General features: G+C 50.1%; 1 protein-coding gene across 1 annotated transcript in view; it reads left to right on the forward strand.

The window, feature by feature from the left end:
* The window catches only part of Actn1 (actinin, alpha 1), a 50,028-nt gene that overhangs the window by 12,960 nt on the left and 16,136 nt on the right, over positions 1-20,932 (forward strand). The window contains exons 5-11 of the mRNA XM_013013693.1: positions 2,772-2,858; positions 4,633-4,720; positions 5,254-5,332; positions 8,587-8,668; positions 11,455-11,540; positions 18,726-18,818; positions 20,296-20,526. Coding sequence (XP_012869147.1) covers positions 2,772-2,858; positions 4,633-4,720; positions 5,254-5,332; positions 8,587-8,668; positions 11,455-11,540; positions 18,726-18,818; positions 20,296-20,526 — 746 coding nt within the window. The remainder of the gene's footprint in view (positions 1-2,771; positions 2,859-4,632; positions 4,721-5,253; positions 5,333-8,586; positions 8,669-11,454; positions 11,541-18,725; positions 18,819-20,295; positions 20,527-20,932) is intronic.

Below are 20,932 nucleotides of genomic sequence, written 5' to 3' on the forward strand. Positions count from 1 at the left end.
TTTTTTTTTTTTATTGTGAGATTTCTCTTAGAGTTGAAATGCTCTCCATAAAATGTCATTATCAAGATTTTTTTTAAGTCATTAAAAACTCATGAGCGCAGTCTTTGCTGGCTGTTTTCTGTTTGAGCACATCCTTGCTGTGCCCCATGCTTGGGCCTGCTCTGGGAAAGCCCGCTGTGTTCCTAGAGGCCTCTGAACATGCAGTCATTATATTAGTGCCTGCCAGGGTTCATTCATTCATTCATTCATTCACTCATTCACTCACTCAGCAAATACTAGTGGAGAATGTCCTCACTGCCAGGTACTGCACCAGATGCTAAGCAGTGATACAAACCAGGAAAAAGCCTGACCTTGTGGAGCTGGCATCCTGGAAGGGAACAGAATGCACAGTTTCAGCAACAAAGTCGTGAGACTCTTATCTCCAATTAACCACCAAAAAGCGAGAAGTGGAGCCATGGCTCCACTAGCCTTGAGCACAAAAGCTCAGGGATAGTGCCCAGCCCCTGAATTCAAGCACTTGGGTACACACACACACACACACACACACACAGGATAGTGCCCAGCCCCTGAATTCAAGCACTTGGGTACACACACACACACACACACACACACACACACACACACACACACACACACACAGAGCCAGTTTATACTTCTAGCTGTAAATCCTGAAAATACTGAGACGTATGCCTGTTTTAGTTTTTTAACTTTGCAGACTTAATCACTGGAAAAATAATCTTATTTCTTTGATTTCAAGCGAGATTAAACATGCTTATGAATTGGTTATTTATAGTTCATGTTTTGTGATATGGTGATATGTCTGTTTGTGCCTGTTGCCTATTTACCTACTGAGAACTTAGACTTTTCTTATCACTTTAAACTCTTTAAGTGTTACAGATATCAAAGCATTGGAAGCTATAGATAAAATGATCATCACTTTATGAACTGATTTTTTTTTTTTGGTGGGTAGGAGCGGGGTTAGAGTTCTGTGTGTTGAACTCAAGGCCTCATGCTCACTAGACAGATGCTCTCAGTGCTTTGCTTTTTAGTTTGTTTACAGGTAGAGTCTTGCACTTTTTTGGGGGGGGGCCTGAGGCCAACCTCAGACTGTGATCCTCCTACATCTGCCTCCTACATAGCTAGAATTACAGATGTGAATCACTACGTTTGACTGAAAATAGTTTTATGCTGGATGTGGCTGTCTATATCTTTTTTGTTGTTGTTGTTGTTTGTGGGGCTTGAACTCTGGATCTGGGCACTGTCCCTGAGCTCTTCAGTTCAAGGCTAGCACTCTGCCATTTGAGCTATAGCTCCACTTCCGGTTTTCAGGTGGTTAATTGGAGATAAGAGTTACACAGACTTCCCTGCCCAATCTGGCTTTGAACTGCAGTCCTCAGATCTCAGCTTCCTGAGTAGTTAGGATTACCGGCGTGAGCCACTGGCACCAAGTCTTCCAGCATGGGCTAGTGCTCTCCTGGAGCCTGGGGCTCTGTTAGTGGGAAGCACTCTGTCCTATCTGGTGTCCCAAGTGGATACTGGTCTTCCTTCGCCAGTTACCCACACGCAGACTCAGTGGAGCTGCTGCTTGCGGGAAGTAGCTCTCTGCTTTGAAACTTGTCGGCTGTAGAGCTGTGTGCAGTTCTGCCCTAGTTTTTGAAGAAGGGGCAAAGATCCTAGAGCAAGGCTTGCCGCACTGGAATCACCATAGTTAGGGATGTGCGGGTACAGACCCTCATGCATGTGGAAGTGACCCCTCTCATGGATCTCCTGATCTCTCCTAAAAAGGGGAAAATAAGATATTCCTTGGTTTCTTACTCTTGACTGAGCGTACCTTGTAATAGGTCAGCCTTCCCTGGTCTGCTAAGGAGTCTCACTGTCCAACCACCAAGACCATAAAGAGCCCTGTGACTTAGGCTCCTTAAAAACAGAACTGATTGGAAGTGGCGCTGTAGCTCAAGAGGTAGAGCGCTCGCCTTGAGCTGAAGAGCTGAGGGACAGCGCCCAGGCCCAGAGTTCAAACCCCACGACCAACAAAAAAAAAAAAAAAAAAAACAAAACAAACAAACAAAAAAACAGAACTGATTTATGTTTGTATTTGTGCTTCTAGGCCTGGTATTTAAAAAAAATAGAATTTACAGCATTTAATAGTTTAAAAATTACTGCTTGTACCAAAGAGCAGGTTTCTAAGTGAAGAACTTGATGTATAATTAAAAAATAAAATTCTATATGAGTACCTTAGGAATGGCCTAAGAGAGTTGATTGGGGAGTCCGAGGACCATTCAAGGTATATTTTATAGAACTGTCAAGTCTGCAGCTCTCTGTGTGGACTGCCGTTCTGAGCATAGTGATTATATAGGACCCAGCTCATGGAGTGGTCCAAAGCTGTGGGATGACTTAGAAATCCAGCCCCTCTCATCTGTCAGGCTGGTGACACAGTTCAGAGCTTAAGGCACCTCTTCTCTGTGGCCCAAGATAGACTTCTCTCCTAGCATCTAACTGTTGGTTGATAGCACTGACTTAAAAACTTTCTTTTAGGGATTGAGAGGTAGGATGGCTCACAGGTAGAGTGTATACTTAGTATGTTCAAGGCCCTGAGCTCCATCCTCAGCACAAAAATAAAAATAAAAATCTACTCTTTTCCTCTGCAAGCTGGATGGAGCTCTGTTGGTTTGGAGGCCTAGGTGTGTGGACCTATGAGGGAATTCTGGGGATGGTAATTCTGGCCTCCTGTCATCGGTCCTCACTCACGTAGCGTGCTGTTCTTTCTGTAGAAATCGTGGACGGGAACGTGAAAATGACCTTGGGTATGATCTGGACCATCATCCTTCGCTTTGCCATCCAAGACATCTCTGTGGAAGGTAGGTCTCTGCTGTCTTCCATTCCTCAAGCTTGTTACCATTCCCTGGCCTTCTTCATCTTTCTTCCTCTCTGGGCTCAGCCAGGGAAACTCCTTCTCCTGGGGCAACCATACTGGATCACAGGTCATTTCTGTCCCTAGGCCTCTTGTTCTGGTGTAGGGAAAGAGCTTTTTTCTTTTTTCTTTTCTTTCTTTCTTTTTTTTAATGGAGCTTTTTCCTGTGGTTATGTTGGATCAAAACTTAAAGGATAAAGGGAAAATAGCCTTGAGGGGAAAGTTAATAGCAGTAAGCATCAACATCATCCAGTAAACAACCTACAGATGTATTATGGCTCCTCCCATTTGAGGAAGCCCAGAGCTGTGGTGGGAAGTTTATTAGAAACCCCATCACAGTCTTGGTGAGAAAAACAAAGTAGAGATCAGAGACAGGGAGCTGAGTCCATCACTTTGCTCTCACAGCACCCTCTAGTGGCAACTCTGTGGATCTGCAGGGGGGCCCACAATGATTGGGACGGTCAGTGGTCCTTCTGTACAGCAGTTTTTGAGGCTGTTTGATGTGCATGTATATATTTTATGATATTGTATATTGTTGCGAACATGCTAAAACACATGTATAAGAACCAATTTTTAAATTATGAAATGGAAATCATGTTTTAAAAATATTTTTGGTTTAGTTTAGCTTTTGTCAGTCATGGGGTTTGAACTATTTGGTTCATTTTAGTGGCATAGAAATCATAAGCAGTTTTATCCAAAGGCATGTCTTGATGTGAACAATGTGGGTAATTTATTTTGTTATGCAAATTTTAGGTTTCGATACTGTATAATTCAGCACTGAAGTCTAAAGTCTGAAGTTTGAAGTATGGCCCACAATACTCTCTTAAAGTGTGCTTCTTGTTAGTGATAGTGGATATAAATTTATTTTTCAAATAGTTGTCTTGCTTTTCTTTATTCTTTTGGGTGGAGTTCTTGTTGATTCAAATTGTCCATTTTGTTGTGTTTTTTTTAACATGGGAGCTTGAACTCAGTAGCAACACTAGCTGAGACCATTTTTGTATGCTCCTGCCTGAGGTGTTATAATCTTTGTAGGCATATTTTAACATTTTTGAGTCCACTTTGTGAAAATAAATGAGATCAACCATGAACCCACTTCACTGGGTACCATAACCTGCAATTCATAGACATGACCCCAGGGGGCAGTGCAGTTTGCTGCCTATTGATGCTGAGAGCAACCTGCGTCCCCTGTCATCGGACACCTGACTGCTGCGTACACACAGTACGCAGTAAATATAGGCAGCCATTATTTATTTAAGTAAACATAAAAACCTGGGTCAGAATCATCACGTTCTTCTCCTGTGCTCTTTGCGCTTTGTAGGCTGTATAATACCATCCTGAGGCTTCTCTGGACCTGTAGATTTTCAAGACTGTTCGGAGTTCTCCCCAGAGCTACCACTTGTTAGAGGTTGCTAACTTTTCTTGTCTTGCTACCACTTCTTTGAATGAAAAGGAGCCTGGACGGTGCTCCAAAAGTCTGAAAAGCAGCTCCTGTCTCTGATTTTCAGTGTCTGATGTGGCTAGCTTGCCTTTCTGTTCTCGAATAACTTCTGAAACAATCAAACAGCCAGGAAGAATAGCCTGGGCTTCTTCCCTCCTTAGCAGCAGGGTTGGACTCTAGACATCACGGTGGGGCCCTTTGTGAGCCAGCCTCCCCACCCCTTCCGCTTCCCTCTGCTTCCCCTGGGTCAGGCATTGACCTCTACCCATCCCCTTCCCCACAGAGACCTCGGCCAAGGAAGGGCTGCTCCTGTGGTGTCAGAGGAAGACGGCCCCTTACAAAAATGTCAACATCCAGAACTTCCACATCAGGTGAGTGTAGGGGCCAGGACTTCTGCAGCCTCCTTCAGCAACTCCAGGCCCCTTGGCCGGATGATCTCCATTCCAGAGCACCATTGGGCCCTCACAGGGAGGAAGTGGCCTTTTGGGGGAAGAGGTGTTGCTGTGCCTTTGGACCTCTCCACCCTCCCCCCAGTACCGTGGCCACATCCACTGCCTGACACCCCTCTGGTTGATGGGTATGGTAGTGGAAGAGCTGGAAGGAGAAGGTACTGAGAAATTACAGACTAGCAAGACCAGGGCTGTAAGCTTGGTGTGGGGAAAGCTGGATGTCCCCAGTTCATCTTAACTGGCCAACCCCATCCCAAGCTTGACCTCAGTGCCTAGGAGTGTGGCAAGCAGAATTTCCATCCTGTCTTCCAAATCCTGCTCCGTGGAGTTAGGGAATCATCCATGGAGCATAAGAGGCCCCAGCTTGCAACGGTGCCCTTGGCTGGGCTACCTCCTCCACCCCCACGGGGCTTACTCACTAGCGTACCTTGTTCTTTCTCCCTCTTCTCCGGCAGCTGGAAGGACGGCCTTGGCTTCTGTGCCTTGATTCACCGACACCGGCCAGAACTGATTGACTATGGGAAGCTGCGGAAGGTATGTGGGCCTCCACCTCCTGGCCCTCTGGTCTCTGGTGGGTGGGGTAGACTGGGAGAGAGGGCAGGACAGTCTGTCTAGGAAAGTCCAGGCCGAGGGGTTTTGAACCTATACACTAGCCAGTCAAAGCCCTATCTAGAAGTGATAAGAAAAACACCTTCCCTGTGAGGGTTGCCTCTTTTTTGTTTTTTTTTTGGGGTCCGGTCGTGGGGCCTGAACTCTGGGCCTGGGCGCTGTCCCTCAGCTCTTCAGCTCAAGGCTAGCACTCTACCACTTGAGCCACAGCGCCACTTCTGGCTTTTTTCTTTTTGCTTATGTGGTGCTGAGGAATCGAACCCAGGGCCTCAGGCATGCAAGGCAAGCGCTCTACCACTGAGCCACCTTCCCAGCCCGAGGGTTGCCTCTTTACCCAGCATGTATGACATGGTACCCCACACATACAGCCCACCAGATAACTGCCGCTACCAGAGCCGTGGTGGCTGTGTCCTTAGTGTGATGGCAGGCTGCGTGGTACTTCTCTCTTCTATTATTCCTGGCTTTCTGTGGTGGAGATTTTAGTCCCATGATTTCAAGCATTGCATCTCCTAGGAGACACTAATCCCAGGCTTGTCCCTGCCCTGCTGTGCAGTTTCAGGCAGGGTATCCCATCCGTAGGTTTGATTCTCTTGGTTGCTGCTGGGTTACATTTGTGCTCTTGCCATGCTGCTGGCTACATAGCCCACACTGGTCTTTGGGCTCTAGAGCTCAAGGGATTATCCTGCCACAGCTCCTGAGGAGCCTGGGACTGCAGGTGTACACCATCTCGGTAACTTCATTTGTGCAGCTGGCATGGCACTGCTAGGTGGTTTTCTTGCGCAAGTATGTAATGGTGTGTGTGTGTGTGTGTGTGTGTGTGTGTGTGATGAGGAGTCAGGGGCTGTTTCGAGCTTAGCAGTTCTTGGCATCCACACTGGTTAAAAGACATTGGCCTGTCCTCATATCCATCCCAGGGCCAAGAGACCAATGCCCTGCGTATCTATGGGTCGGGCACTTGAGCCCTCCTAAACCCCTAATTGGTGATCTGGAATAAAATCAAAATGTCACCTGTCCATGATCAGATCTTGTAGCGAGAGGACTTCTAGGAATGAGGGTCTTGCATTGCTGCACTGCCTTTTGATAGCTGGAAGGCAGTGTGCTCAGGACAGTCCCTGCCTGCCTGTGTCCTGGGAAGGGTCTCTAGCCAACCAATGCCTGAGCAAGGTATACATTATCCATGCTGAGCACCCTCCATTTGGGGGAGGGTAGTTCACAAGCTGCCACCAAGGACCTGTGAGGAAGAAAGGGACACCTGAAGCTTGGGGCTGGGACCTCTGCCCACCTACAAGGGTCCATCTGCTGAAGGAGAAGAGTTGGTGGCCTGGCTCTGTATGTGGCTCAGTCTAGTCTGTGTGGATATCAAGGCCTAGCTTTCCTCAAGCTAACCTAGGGACAGGGGAGATCCCAGCCTACTAGTTTAGCTGTTTTGCAAAGGAAAACACACACACACACACACACATTGAGAAGCTATAGCATCCTGAGAGTTGTGGCAGCCTTATATGCCTTCCTGTTGAGCTGCTGGGCTGGGCTGGGCTGGCAGGTGTGTCACACCCATGTGCACAGCAATTTCCCACCTTCCATAGAAAGTGGCACCTATGCTGGCTGAGCCTCTGAAGTCACTTGTCCACTCTGGAGGCTGCAGAAGCTACAAGCCTTTGGGAGACAGGAGTCCAGGAGTGTCTGGCACCCTGCTAGGGTCCCCCCTCAGCCTCTCTTCCTCTCTGCCCATTTTGCCTGTTAGGTGTTCACTCCTTCTCTTCAGCTCAGCACCGTCCATGATGCACAGCCCAGTCCCTGCACAGACTTGAGCCTGGAGAGCTGGGAAAACTTCCCAGAGCCAACTGCAGAGCCAACTGGTGCTTGAGAGTAGGGGGCTTCCATGGGGAAGTTCCTTCTTCTGGTCCTGGCTTTTGGGGGGGGGCGGGGAGAATACACTTGGAGCCTGCACACTAACCTCAGTTGCACCAGCCCTCGATGGAAATGACCTTCACTGCTGGGTGCTATTTATTTTATTAACCTGGCTACTGTCAAGTTCCCAGAAGGACCCCTATCTTGCTCTATTTTGAATAATTTCCTCTGAAAACTGCCAAATGTGTGCATTTATTCCTCTGTTGCTTTGTATTGAACATACAGGAAAACTGATTTCTGAGCTGTCAAACAAAACTTCTTTGCTGGCTGGGCGCTGGTGGCTCACACCTGTAATCCCTGCTACTCAGGAGGCTGAGATCTGAGGATTGTGGTTCAAAGCCAGCTGGGGCAGGAGACTCTTCGCTCCAATTAGCCACCAAAAAGCTGGAAGTGGAGCTGTGGCTTAAGTGGTAGAACACCAGCTTTGAGCAAACAAAAACTAAAGGATAGCTCCCAGGTCCTGCTGGCTCCAAATTGTGATCCTACTGACCTCTGTCTTCTGAGTGACTGCAGGCTTGAGCTCCTGTGCCTGGCCTGTGTTTAGGTCTTTGAGGATCTGCCATAATGGTCTCCACAGCAGCTGCACTGTTTTATATCCCCACCAGTGTTTGCATTATATCCCAATGTGCAGGAATCCCCATTTTCCCACAACCTCATCATTCCCAAGAAGGTGGCAGAGGCACAGGGAATCAGAAGGCTCTGGCTACTTGAAAGAGCTCAGAAACTTCATGGAGCCGGGCACTAGTGGCTCACACCTGTAATCCTAGCTACTACATCCTAGCTACTCAGGAGGCTGAGATCTGAGGATCGTGGTTCAAAGCCAGCCAAGGCAGGAAAGTCCATGAGACTCTTACCTCCAATAAACCACCAGAAAACCAGAAGTAGAGCTGTAGCTCAAATGGTAGAGCTCTAGCCTTGAGCTGAAGAGCTGAGGGACAGCGCTCAGGCCCAGAGTTCAAGCCCCATGACTGACAAAAAATAAAATAAAATAAACTTCATGGAGCATAGGCTCCTGATTCAGAGCTTGTAACTCAACTCTTGAGTTATGGATGGGGAAACTGAGTCCCACTGGCTGGTGGCAGCATGAATGGTTGCCCTGCTCCCAGCATGCATTTCTTAGCAATCCTAGCACCAGGCCAGTGTTGCTCACTCTGTATGGAAGTTCAAGGAGGAACGTGATGGGTAGAAGTACCCCAGCCACCCCAACCAGTTTTGGTGACCACAGCTGGGTGTCATGCTCTTTGTCATGGCTTTCTCCTCTTTCCCTCCAGGACGATCCACTCACAAACCTGAATACAGCCTTCGATGTGGCAGAGAAGTACCTGGACATCCCCAAGATGCTGGACGCTGAAGGTAAAGCACTGTCCTTCCGTGCCCCCTGGCTCTTCCCCGAGGCAGAAGGGGGAGGGCCTGGTCTGTCTGCTAAACCCCATTTGAAGCCAGGTGCCAGTGGCTCACACCTGTAATCCTAGCTACTCTGTAGGCTGAGGTCTGAGGATCACAGTTCGAAGACAGCCTGCGCAGGAAAGTCCGTGAGACTCTTACCTCCAGTGAACCACCAGAAAGCCAGAAGTGGCGCTGTGGCTCAAAGTGGTAGAGTACTAGCCTTAGGTGAAAAAGTTCAGGGACAGCACCCAGGCCCTGGGTTCGAGCCCCGTGCCCCCCCTCCCCAGTTAAACCCCATTTGAGGAGCCTGGGGTCCCTTGCATGCCAGGATTCTGCAGCTCCCTGTGGTTTGGAGGAGAGGAGCTAGCTGGTATGACACAGGTACCCGTGGCCTAAGGAAGCTCTCACCTTTGGGGGTCAGGGGAGTGGGTGTGGGGGTGAGTGGGATGGAGTGTTCCCTTTTGACTCAGCTCCTGTCCACCATTTGGGATGGTAGGGATGGGGTCCTCTGGCTGAGAGGCGCCCTGCAGAGGCCTATCATCCTAACCCATTGTACTCTGGGGTAGTTGGCAGACCGTAGACCTCAGAACCCTCACCTCCTCTGGCTGTGCTGCCTGCTCCTGCCTCCTTCTAAGTCCTTGTGGTCCTGGGGGCACACCCCTCCCCCCACTTCTGAGGAGAGAGCCAGAAAGCTCTGGCATGGACTGCCCTGGTGCCCAGCTCCAGCCGGAGGAGGCGGCTCCCATGCTGCCTCCTTCCCTTCTGCTTCCTGCCCCACCCTGGTGGCTCTTCTCTTCTTTTTCCTATGTTGATTGAACCATGGACATGCCAGGCGAGGGCTCTACTACCTGAGCTGTATCCCCAGCCCTTTGATTTGATTTCAGTTTTCAAAATAGAATCTTGTGCTAACATTGCCCAGATTGGCTTTGAACTCTATCCTGCCTCCACCTACCACTTAGCTGGGATTACAGGTGTATGCCACCATGCCCAACCCTACTGACCTCTTAAAGTTGAAAATACTACTAAAAATTTTTTTAGCTGGGTGCCAGTGGCTCACCCCTATAATCCTAGCTACTCAGGAGGCTGAGATATGAGGATTGCAGTTCAAAGCCAGCTCAGGCAGAAAAGTCCCCATGAAGCCCGGCACCGGTGGCTCACGCCTGTAATCCTAGCTACTCAGGAGGCTGAGATCTGAGAATTGCAGTTCAAAGCCAGCCCGGGCAGGAAAGACTGTGAGACTCCTATCTCCAATAAACCACTAGAAAACCAGAAGTGGCGCTGTAACTCAAGTGTTAGAGCACTCACCTTGAGCTGAAGAGCTAAGGGACAGCGCCCAGGCCCAGAGTTCAAGCCCCATGACCGACAAAAAAAAAAAAAAAGAAAAGTCCCCATGAGATTCTTATCTCCAATTAACCACTCAAAAAGCAGAAGTGGCCGGGCGCTGGTGGCTCACGCCTGTAATCCTAGCTACTCAGGAGGCTGAGATCTGAGAATCACGGTTCAAAGCCAGCCCGGGCAGGAAAGACTGTGAGACTCCTATCTCCAATAAACCACCAGAAAACTGGAAGTGGCACTGTAGCTCAAGTGGTAGAGCACTGGCCTTGAGCTGAAGAGCTGAAGGACAGTGCCCAGGCCCAGAGTTCAAGCCCCACGACAGACAAAAAAAAAAAAGCAGAAGTGACACTATGGATCAAGTGGTAGAACACTAGCCTTGAGCACAAAGAGGCTCAGGGACAGCACCCAGGCCTTGAGTTCAAGCCCCACAGCCAACAAAACAATTTTTTTAAAAAAAGTGACCAGAAGTATGAGAATAGCATAATGAGCTCATATATGGATCATCTAGATAAGATAATTGGGATTTTTTTTCTTTATTGAAATATATTAAATCAGATCTTGGGTACCACTGTCTACTTCCAAATACATACATATATAATTTATTTTTATTTTATTTTTTTGAGCCAGGCACTGTGGCTCACTTCTGTAATCCTAGCTATGCAGGAGGCTGAGGTCTGAGGATCTGTTTGAAGTCAGCCCAGGCAGAAAAGTCCATGAGACTCTTATCTCCAGTTAACCACCAGAAAACTCGACATAGCTCTGTGGCTCAAAATGGTAGGGTGCTAGCATTTAACAGAAAAGCTCAGGGACAGCGCCCAGGCCCTGAGCTCAAGCCCCATAACAAGCAAAAAATAAAAAATGAAAATAAAAAATTGTGTATCTTGAAATCAGTTTTCACATCTAACAAAATGACAGTCATCCCTTGACTACCTCCAGTTCATAATCAGATCTCCCCCTTGACCTAAAAAGGTGTTTTTTTTAAATGTGTATGTGTGAGTGTGTGTATGTGTGTTTGTGCACGCACACACACGCGTGCATGCATGTGCCAGTATGGAGGCATTTGTGGCAGCACTCAGGGCCTGTCTCTTAGCTGGTATGGGCTGTCCTGCCTGGGCTGGCTTTGAACTGAGATCCTCAGATCTCAGCCATCTGAGGCACTAGGATTACAGGCAGAAGCCACCAGTACTTACACAACCTTCCTATTCCCTCTGACCCCTTCACTCCTGCCATTGAATGCTTCCCAGCAGAGCATCCCCTATTTCCCCAGTCCTCTGCATCCCATGTTCCTGTTGGCAGCCTGGCCCGCTGCTTGGCATTTTTGGTGCGACAAACTCCCAATGTGCAGGACTCTTTCCATCTGTGTATAGGAGGTACCGGGTACTCACCTGCTGGCTCTAACCACAGATCTTTCTTGGCAGACATTGTCGGAACTGCCCGGCCAGATGAGAAAGCCATCATGACTTACGTGTCCAGCTTCTACCATGCCTTCTCTGGAGCGCAGAAGGTACCTGGGGCCCCTGCTCCTTCCAGGCCCAGCATACCTCATGTGGGACCCCACCCATGCCCTCCTGCCCCCCACCTTGCAGGCGTCTGGACAGTCTGTTCTTATGGGTAGCATTAGCTCTGGTTCTGGAGTGTTCTTGCTCGGCCCTTTTCTCCTGCCTCACCTCTGCTGTCTCTCTCATGTTCTCATGTTACTGAGATGATGAAGATGAGCTCACCTCTGGACCAGCTGACTGGGCTAGATAGTGAAGGCTGGGTGCAAGGGCCGTGTGGGCTGCAGCCTGCCAGGCCTAGCTCTGTGGAAGCGATGGGTTTCCCTGGGCTTCCTCCAGAGGCAGGTCTGAGCCTCATCCCCACTCTTCACGTTCCCATTTGTGCAAAGGCATTATAAACCTCCTGTGGGCCACATGATCATTGCACCACTGGTGTTCTGGGATGTAGGCCAGCACAAGCCCAGGGTGGCGGGGGTGGAGAGAGAGAGGTGGGTAGCTGTGAGTCCTACATGTGTCCTGGTCCAGGTTTGCTCAGGGAGGGCTGAGGCTAAAAGTCCAGTTGTGCAGGTTGTGTATTGTACAAGGGCCCCAGTCACACTACACGCCTTGAAGACTAGAACATGTTCATTCCCAAGCTTAGCTTGGGCAGCAGATGTCCATCCTGCAGTGTCACTCTGACCACAGAACATTCACAGCTTTAGTCCGCAGGCCTGTCATGTGCTCTGCATGGCGTCTGAGTGACCATCTACCGTGTCTGATTGAGCATCTTGAAGTGCATGATGGGAAGCTCACCCGCCCTTGGCCCTGCCCCCACCCCGTCTCCCTCCCTGATCTCCCTCCCTTCCCCCATGTGGTCCCCCTCTCTCTGCTCCCTCCCTTCTCTGCTGTCTGTTTCGCCTCTTTGTCCATTCCACCATTACAGCTGTTCAGGTTTGTGCTGTGCTGTGCTGTGCTGCTACTTTCTCCTCTCAACCTCTTCTCCTTCTCTGTGCAGATATGTAGGCCTGCTAAGGCCGGAGGGGAGGCCATGTGACCTCATGTTTCATGTCACTGCCGCGCCTTCTCGGTGCGCAGAAGGTGAGCTCACCCTTGGCCTCGCCCACTCTCCCTGCCACACTCAGGCTGATCTCTTCCATCCTCGCTGGGCACTCCAGCCCTAGGTCCTGGGTGCTAGGAAGGATGGCAAAGCCCTTCTACCTCCATCAGGGGATAGGATGCTCTCTGAGCCCTGGCCAGGACACTTTGAGATGCCAGAAAAGCCCAACCTCGGACTGGCCTCCTGTGCCTTGATGTTTATGCACTGGGCACAGCAGATCTCATGACATGAAAGGTGCTGTGGTCCCAGCCTCTTCCCAGGACCCTGCACAGGATCCCATATCCCAAGGTGCACAACTTTTGACCTTGCTTCCTGGCTGTTCCCTTAACTATCCAGGGCCCCTACCCTTCTGTCTCTTCCTCCTCCTGCCTGAGCTAGGCCAGGTCCTTAAATTCAACTTGCAGCCAGGGCAAGAAGGCTTCCGACTCCTCCCTAGTGTCCAGGCCAGATCCCTGCCTGATGCTACTCAGCCCAGGCAACTGTGGATCATTGTACAGGTTGCATACAGTGTGAGTGCCATGTGTACCACAGTTCAGTGCAGCTTCAAATACTACTAAAATGCCTGCTAAAAATAAACAAAGCAATACTGCTGGCGCTGGTAGCTCATGCCTATGAGCCTAGCTGCTTAGGAAGCTGAGATCTGAGGATCACAATTCAGAGTCAGCCTGGGCAGGAAAGTCTGTGAGACTCTTATTTCCAATTAACCACCAAAAGGCTGGAAGTGGAACTGTGACTTAAGTGGTAGAAAGCTAGCCTTGAGCACAATAGCTCAGCGACAGCTGAGTTCAAGACCCAGGACTGGCACAACCACACACAAAAAAGCAGTGCAGTGTTTTCTCAGATGAAGTCCCTTTAGGAAGAGGTACCTTTAAAAAATAACACAGAGACCCCCAGATGGGCCAGTTGTAGCCCCATTCCTTGCTGGAAACGTACTTCAGACCCTTTGGCCACTGATGACAGCCGGAGATAAACCCAGCCTGGAGGCCTCCAGCTACCCGGGCCCCTTCCAGCCCTTCCTGGCCTGCCTCCTGCTTTGTCTGTCCCTGACTTGCGCTGCTCTCTCACTGGCTTCCTCAGACTCCCACCCCCACCCAGGAGCTGAGCAGCATGTGTGCTTGCCCTGGTAGGGCCCCCAGCCCGTGGCCACCCAGAGTGCACCTGCCCACAGCTCCAGCCAGGCTGGCTCTGCTATGGCCTTTCCTCTCTGTCTGACTCTCCCCCCTCCTCTTTGTCCCCCTTTCCTTCAGGGGTTCTATCCTGGCTGACGACATTGCTCAGAAGGGGTGTGTTGAGTATACTGGGGAAAGTGCATGCATGTGTGTGGTGTGGTGTGGGGGGGGTGTGGCGATGGTGGCGTAGGGGTGAGTGTGGCAGCTTTCTCTCCCTCCAAAATCCCCTTGCCATCCTCCTCCCCCTGCCCTCTTCCCTCTTACTCATCCCTGCTGCAACCATTTCATGCTTTTGTCCGCATCTCAGGACAGGGTCACCATCTGGGTATGATAGGGGTGTTGGTGGGGGGGGAACTCCTCTCCAGCCCTTTGGGTGGTAGGTCGGGAGCCTTCTACAGAGCTGCCCGGCCACCTCTGAGGTGGCTGCTTAGAGCGAGCAGGCTGGGGAAGAGCTAGGGAGGAGCTCTTCTGCCCTAGTCTCTCCTTGTTTCTTCTTGTCTTGACCATCCCCGGGAAAGGCACCGGAAGTCTTCCAAAACTCACTCACAGCCCTCCTCCCTCCACACCCGTCGCTGTTCATGTGGGACAGTGGCACCAGCTAGGCTTCAGCTGGCACACACAGGCACATGTATACAAGCACGTGGGGCACGTGTTTGTTGATGGCCTGGCCTCTTCTCGGCTGCTTTTTTTTCTCATTCTCTCACAGTCTCCCCCCCGCCCCCATAGAAGTTTAGAATGAGGAGAGAGCAATAGGTTTTGTTCCTGTGGTTTGTGCTTTGAAATTCCTGATCTCTTAGGAACAGCTTCGGAGCTGTCTTGACCGAACTCTGCTATGGGTGTCCCTGCCTACTTTAGGGTTCAATGGGGCTGCACACACATCCATCCAGTGAACCCCTAGTCATTACTTGGTCTACTTCCATGGTCCTTCTGTTGCTGCCCTGGGAATTCAGGTCCACCCAGAAGAGCCCCAGAAACACGGAAGCAGCAGCTGTGAACAGAGCTGCTCTACTGAGGCTATGTACAATGCCAGGGGGCTTTTTGCTGGGCTGCAGTCTTGAGCTATGGGGGGATATTGAGGCAGAGAAATGCTCGGAGAGGGATAAACAGTGGGTGTCAACAAAGGAGCTACATGCAGAAATCATGAGAACCAAGGTGCAAGAGATGAAGCCTGTGACACGAGCGCAAGTAATTGTTGCCAGGCTGCTGTGTTGCAGGGAGTCGTGAGAAACTGAGGCACAGCTAGAGAGGATGCTGTGGATCTACTTGTCAGTTCCTCCTGCCCACTCACCTTAAGAAAGCACTGCAGCCGGGATTCTTGCCAACCAGAGGCCAAGCTGGGCTCATGGCAGCTGGGGCACTGGGTTTAGTTGCCAGCCCAAGACAAGAGGCGAGACTAGGTAGCGAGGGGCTATGGGAAGAAGGAAATTTTTGGCTAAAACTGTCAGCAGTGAGATCCTTGTGGCATTCATATGAATCTGTGGGTTGTGTGGGGTAGAGCTTAGTACCTTGATGTCACCTTAATGCGTGCCAGCCCTGTCTGCACCATACCTATTCTAAGTAATGTGCTGGTCTTAAGGATAGCAGTTTGGCCTGGGACAATGGATTAAGTACTTCAGGGATAATAAACCATAACTTATAAAAATAACAACAGAAACAAAAATTGCACGTTCCATTGTGTAATGCAATTGAAAAGTAGGTCACCAAGGCACATGAAAATATAAAAATTGTGGAACATGAAACTCACATTTCTTGTAGTCATTTCCTTTGACACCTGGAAATAAAGCATCTTGGCCTGTTTCTAAAGACTATTTTCTCAGCCCCTTGACGCAGCTATGCTTAGGTCACGTGGTCTCATGCCACTCTTGTCCACATCCGAAAGGCCTGGGCATCGGGCCCTCCGTAGGTTCCAGCATGACCCATCTCTTTTGGAAAGAACCTGGGGCTGGGGTTGGGGCTTGCCTGAGTTTTCTTTTGAGGTTCTTTGTAGTTCTGTCTTTTTCTCAAGATGACATCTTTCCTCCCTGGGCCAAGTCTCTAAACTACAGTCTTTCTGTGGTCTCATGTGGACTTGTGGTTCTGGTGCTGGCTCCTCATTCTCCCGCAGGGTCCAGCATTCAGTTGTGAAAGGACAAAGCTAGAAAGCCAAACACCTGGGTTTCCTGGGTGGAGTGGCTTTCCCCTCCCCTTCCTCTAGTATCTGTAAATTGGTCCAGTTGCTTCTTCCTGAGCTGACTTGTCTCACCACTTGGGCTGAGGGTTGGGGGTGACTAGGCCCCTCTTCTTAAAGTGGCCACAGAGAAATCTGTTTACCCAGCCCCCTAGCAGGCTTTCTCAGGGGTGTGCGCTATGGGAGGGAGTTGAGAGGGAGCGTATGGGAGGGACAGAGTTCTAGGGAATCTGCCCCTTGTTTGTCTTTAAGCAGCAAGTCTGCCTTGCAGTTAGTTACCTGCGGCCCCCTGAGGCACTCCAGCCTGGAGGTGCATTTGCAGCAAACCCTTTATTTAAAAAGCACCCTTTGGTGACTTGTTATTCCCAATAGCAGATCTGGGGTTACACTGGCTAAGTTTTCAGTCTTTGTGGCCTGCTGAGGCCAGCCCAGGAGAGGCAGGCAGAGATGCGGACTTGGAAACAAGTAGATGTCCCACAGGAAATCTCCTCAAGACACCCTCAGGATCCTTGATCCTAAACAGTCAACAGTCAGCGGGGAGGGATGGGGGCCGCTGGGCCCTTAAGCCCACAGAACACACCTTGTCTACCAGTTTGAATCCACACATCAAAGTTTATGGCCCAGGGTCTTAGGAATGAGGTCGAGGTGAGCCTTACCCATAGAAATCACAGCAGCCTGCAGAATGCTGCATGGAGGCTCACACCTATAATCCTAGCTACCCAGGAGGCTGAGAGATCTGAGGATCACAGTTCGAAACCAGCCTGAGCAGGAAAGTACATGAGACTCTTATCTCCAATTTCCACCTAAAAACCAGAGGCAGAGCTGTGACTCAACTGGTAGAGCACTAGCCTTGAGCAAAAAAACTCAAGGATAGGAAGTGAGGCTGTGGCTCAAGTGGTAGAGCGCTAGCCTTGAGCTGAAGAGCTGAGGGACAGTGCCCAGGCCCAGAGTTCAAGCCCCACGACCGACAAAAAAAAATAAAAATGAAAAAGCTCAGAGACAGCACTCAGGTTTTGAGTTCAAGCCCAAGGACCAGCACCAATAAATAAATATTAAAAAATAATAATAAAATCACAGCAGCAGCTGTTGCTTCCTGCTTATAGTAAAGGCCACCCATGGTTCTTTGCTGCTTGTAAGCATGTTGGTGCCTGGGGTCTGTGGCATCTACTGCTTCTCACATAAATGCCATCCCAGTAGAGAACACATTTTCTCTCCATGGCCCCCTGTTTGAACCTGCAGTGGATGTAATCTGAGTGACTTCTGGCAGATTGTCAGCCTCTTGGGGCACATCTGCTTGGTTCGCATGATGTCAGTTTCCAGCTGGGTGCACCAGGCTCTGAGGAAGGAATTTGGTTACCCTGTGGTTACTCAGAGGTCCTCCAGAGTGTCAATCCGTCAGGAGTTGTGTGTACAAGTCTGGAGGCCATGGCATCTCCAGGGCAGAGCTGAGTTGGGAGCAGGGGATGAGGGCCTGTAGATGTGTTCCTTGCCTCTGTTTCTTGAGACTTGGAACTTGAAATTCCCACCCCCTTCTTAGGTTCTCTGGGAGGCCCATCCTGATGGGCTGCCCTGTGGGGTACATTCTTCTTGACTTTGCAGTTCAAGGGATCTTTAGAATGATCTCATTCTGCCCCAAAACAGTCACCCAGAAGGCATGTGATTTGGTGGGCATGTATCTTCTTTGAAAAGTTCTTGGGAAAAAAAAAAACCAAAACATTTAAATCTACTTAGTCATCCCTTCTAATTCTTAGGAAGTTCTTTCTCATCCGTGACCTCAGTTGGTCTTGTTCCAGTTGAAACCCATTTTGTCTTGTTCACCTAGAGGTTGTCTTCCTCTGCCGAAACCAGGTATCTTTATCGTCTGCAAGTTGCCTATCTATATTGCAGATTGTGTCCTTTCTACCCTGTGGTCTCCAAAGGGGTCCTTATTTACTTCCCCTTGGCAGAGGGTTAGAATATGTACAAAGACCCATCTGACCTTCAGAGCAAGGTGGATTTGAGAGTGTTAGTCCACTAGGCTCTGCCCAGTCAGGGAAGACTGTGCCCTTGGCTCTGTAGGCATTTGTTGGCTGGTTGCATTCCTCCATGTCTTCTTTTCTCTCACTGCTGGGGCTATCCATCTCTGGCCTCTGCTTGCCCAGCATTTGGTACCCAGCGTGAGCTTGGCTGTCCCAGTGGTGGCGCCCAGGGGAGGCTGAGCTTCCTGGGCATCTGGCCCACGAGAGTGTGATCCTTAAGTTGTGTCCCCAGTACACTGCGCCATCCCTTGTTTTCTCTAAGGGCTCTAGGCTTTGAGCTAGGGACACAGAATGGTTCTGCAGGTAGCCTCCGAGACTCTGATAGACTCCCAGCTTTGAATTCCCACATCTTGAAAGATTCTAACCAATCCAGCCTGAGGTCCTGAGCCTTGAGATTCTAGGAATTCCAGGATGGCCATGGGTTTCCATTCCTCTCCCCCACTAGCAGAGCATTTGGATGGCAATCAGTTATTGGATTTGTTTCTCCTTGACAAGCATGTTGGGAAGTCAAGGCCCTTCTTCTCTAGGCCTTTAGTGAGACTCATTTGGCCCATGAGACCCAGCCAGGGACTAGCAAAGGAGTTGGTGAGGAGAGGGAGGAGAGAGATGGCTTCAGAGTCTTGAGAGTGCCTTCTAACCATGGAGAGCTGCAGGGTGTGGGAGGGGCTCTGTCAGCACTGGTGTGTTCAGGTGCCCCTGCTGCTGGGGTACATGGGTTGTAACTGTCTCTATCTTGTTGCCAGGCGGAAACCGCAGCCAATCGCATCTGCAAAGTGTTGGCCGTCAACCAGGAGAATGAACAGCTTATGGAAGACTATGAGAAGCTGGCCAGCGATGTGAGTACCCCTGGGTTTTTCTTGCCTGGTTCCCACAAGACCTTGCACCCCATCCTGAGACAAATAGCCCAGGCAGTACTTCCAAACCACTCTGGGCACAGAATTATGGCTAGGTGTAGTTAACACTCCCACTGCATTTAATGTGGGACAGCTTAGGTTCTGCTCTGCCTCTCCTAGAAATAGGGAGATGGAAGGCAGAGGGCCCTGTCTGGGCTACCCTGAGCCTGGGAAATACCTTTACTTTTCTCTCTCTCTTTTTGTCAGTCATGGAGCTTGAACCCAGGGCCTGGGTACTGCCCTTGAGCTCCTTTGAGCCACGGCTCCATTTCCGGTTTTTAGATGGTTAATTGGAGATAAGAGTCTCACAGATTTTCCTGCCAGGGCTGGCTTTGAACTGCAATCCTCAGGTCTCAGCCTCCTGAGTAAATAGGATTACAGATGTGAGCCACCAGCACCCAGCTTAGCTTCCCTTCACTTTTCTAACTCTTGTCATTTTATTTTTTACTTATCAAATGAGATCTGAGCCAGGGAATCTCAAAGGCTTTCCCCTGGTATACTGCTGCTGTATGAGTATTGCTTGAATTAGAACAGGGCTGTGTCTGGTATAGAGATGGTGTAGGCTGTGGCTCAGCTTGGTGTAATAGTCAGACTGCTGGGGTCAGGATGGGACAGGGCTGAGTTTGCTATTCTGCCATTGGCTTTGTTTGGGTTATGATTCCACTTGATTCTTTTTTAAAGAAAAGTCAGTTTCTTGAACTCTACAGATAGAGCTGGTGCCCAGGCTTAAATCCCTGCTAGGTCATGGCAGCAAGACATATGACCTGACAGATCACAACACCTAAAGCCTATGGGATTCCTGTGGTTATTGGGAAGTTAATTCACAGGACAGGCCTGGCACCACGCAGGTGTTGCATGTTCCTTTGATTCACCTTTGCTGCAGGCAAACAATCCAGGCACTTTCCTGCTCTGGGCTCCAGGCAGCTCTGTTCCAAAACTCAACCTCTATTCCTTTTGGCCTAGAACCCACATTTCTAGAAAACATGAGGAAACCAAGGCCCACCCAGTTAGTAGGACCTAGGCTACAGCTCAGGGCTTCTGCCTCTTGGTGGACAATGGCTCTGTGTTCCTTCCTCTGGGAGGGTAGAGAGGCTTAGTGATGTTGCCTCTGAGTTGAGTTGTCATACACTGGTAACTAAGCATCATGGAGCGTGTGGCTTTTGGAGGCTTAGTGATATTCACTCTAAGTTCCATACTCTGGGAGCTAGGCATCTTAGAGCCATGGCTTTCGGAAGAAGCACCTTGGAGCCAGCCTGTCAGTAGTTGTCTAGGGATGTCCCTGGATGGTAGTGGGTAGGGAGTGTGCTTTCAGGGGACCCTGTGCAGGAAGGGCATGCTGGGGTGGGGCAGGGAGGAAATGCCCTTGCACACTTCCCCCTTGGGCACCCTTACCACTCTGCCTCTGCCTACCCCACCTTAGCTGTTAGAGTGGATCCGCCGCACCATCCCGTGGCTAGAAAATCGTGTGCCGGAGAATACCATGCATGCCATGCAGCAGAAGCTGGAGGACTTCCGTGACTACCGGCGCCTGCACAAGCCACCCAAAGTGCAGGAGAAATGTCAGCTGGAGATCAACTTCAACACACTGCAGACCAAGCTGCGCCTCAGCAACCGACCTGCCTTCATGCCCTCTGAGGGCAGGATGGTCTCGGTGAGTGCCACATGGGGTCTAGGCTCCTAGCCCGGCCTGGCTTGCCTTCATCCCTGAGTGTCTCCTGACCAGACTAAATGCAGCCTCATGGGCATGGGCCGGGGAGTGAGACAAGTGCTCTGCCCACCCAGGCTGCTCCAAAATCATTTCTTCCTGCCACATATCACCCAGCTTGGCCTCAGCAGCTCTCCTGAATGAGTGCGGCTCATTCACCCAGGTTAACTCATAGAACCCAGAACCCACTTACCTTGTTCATCCTTGTTCTGGTTTCCTGGCTGGTTCTGTGGTCCCTGTCACCCCTGACCATTCTGGGTCTGGCTTTCTCTTCCAACTCAAAGACATCCTAGCCACCAGCCCAGCTTTCTTTTTACTTTTTTTTTTTCCCCTTCCCCCCCCCCCCCTCCCA

The sequence above is a fragment of the Dipodomys ordii genome, unplaced genomic scaffold (assembly GCF_000151885.1).
Source record: "Dipodomys ordii isolate 6190 unplaced genomic scaffold, Dord_2.0 Scaffold2, whole genome shotgun sequence".
NCBI classification, from domain to species: domain Eukaryota; kingdom Metazoa; phylum Chordata; class Mammalia; order Rodentia; family Heteromyidae; genus Dipodomys; species Dipodomys ordii.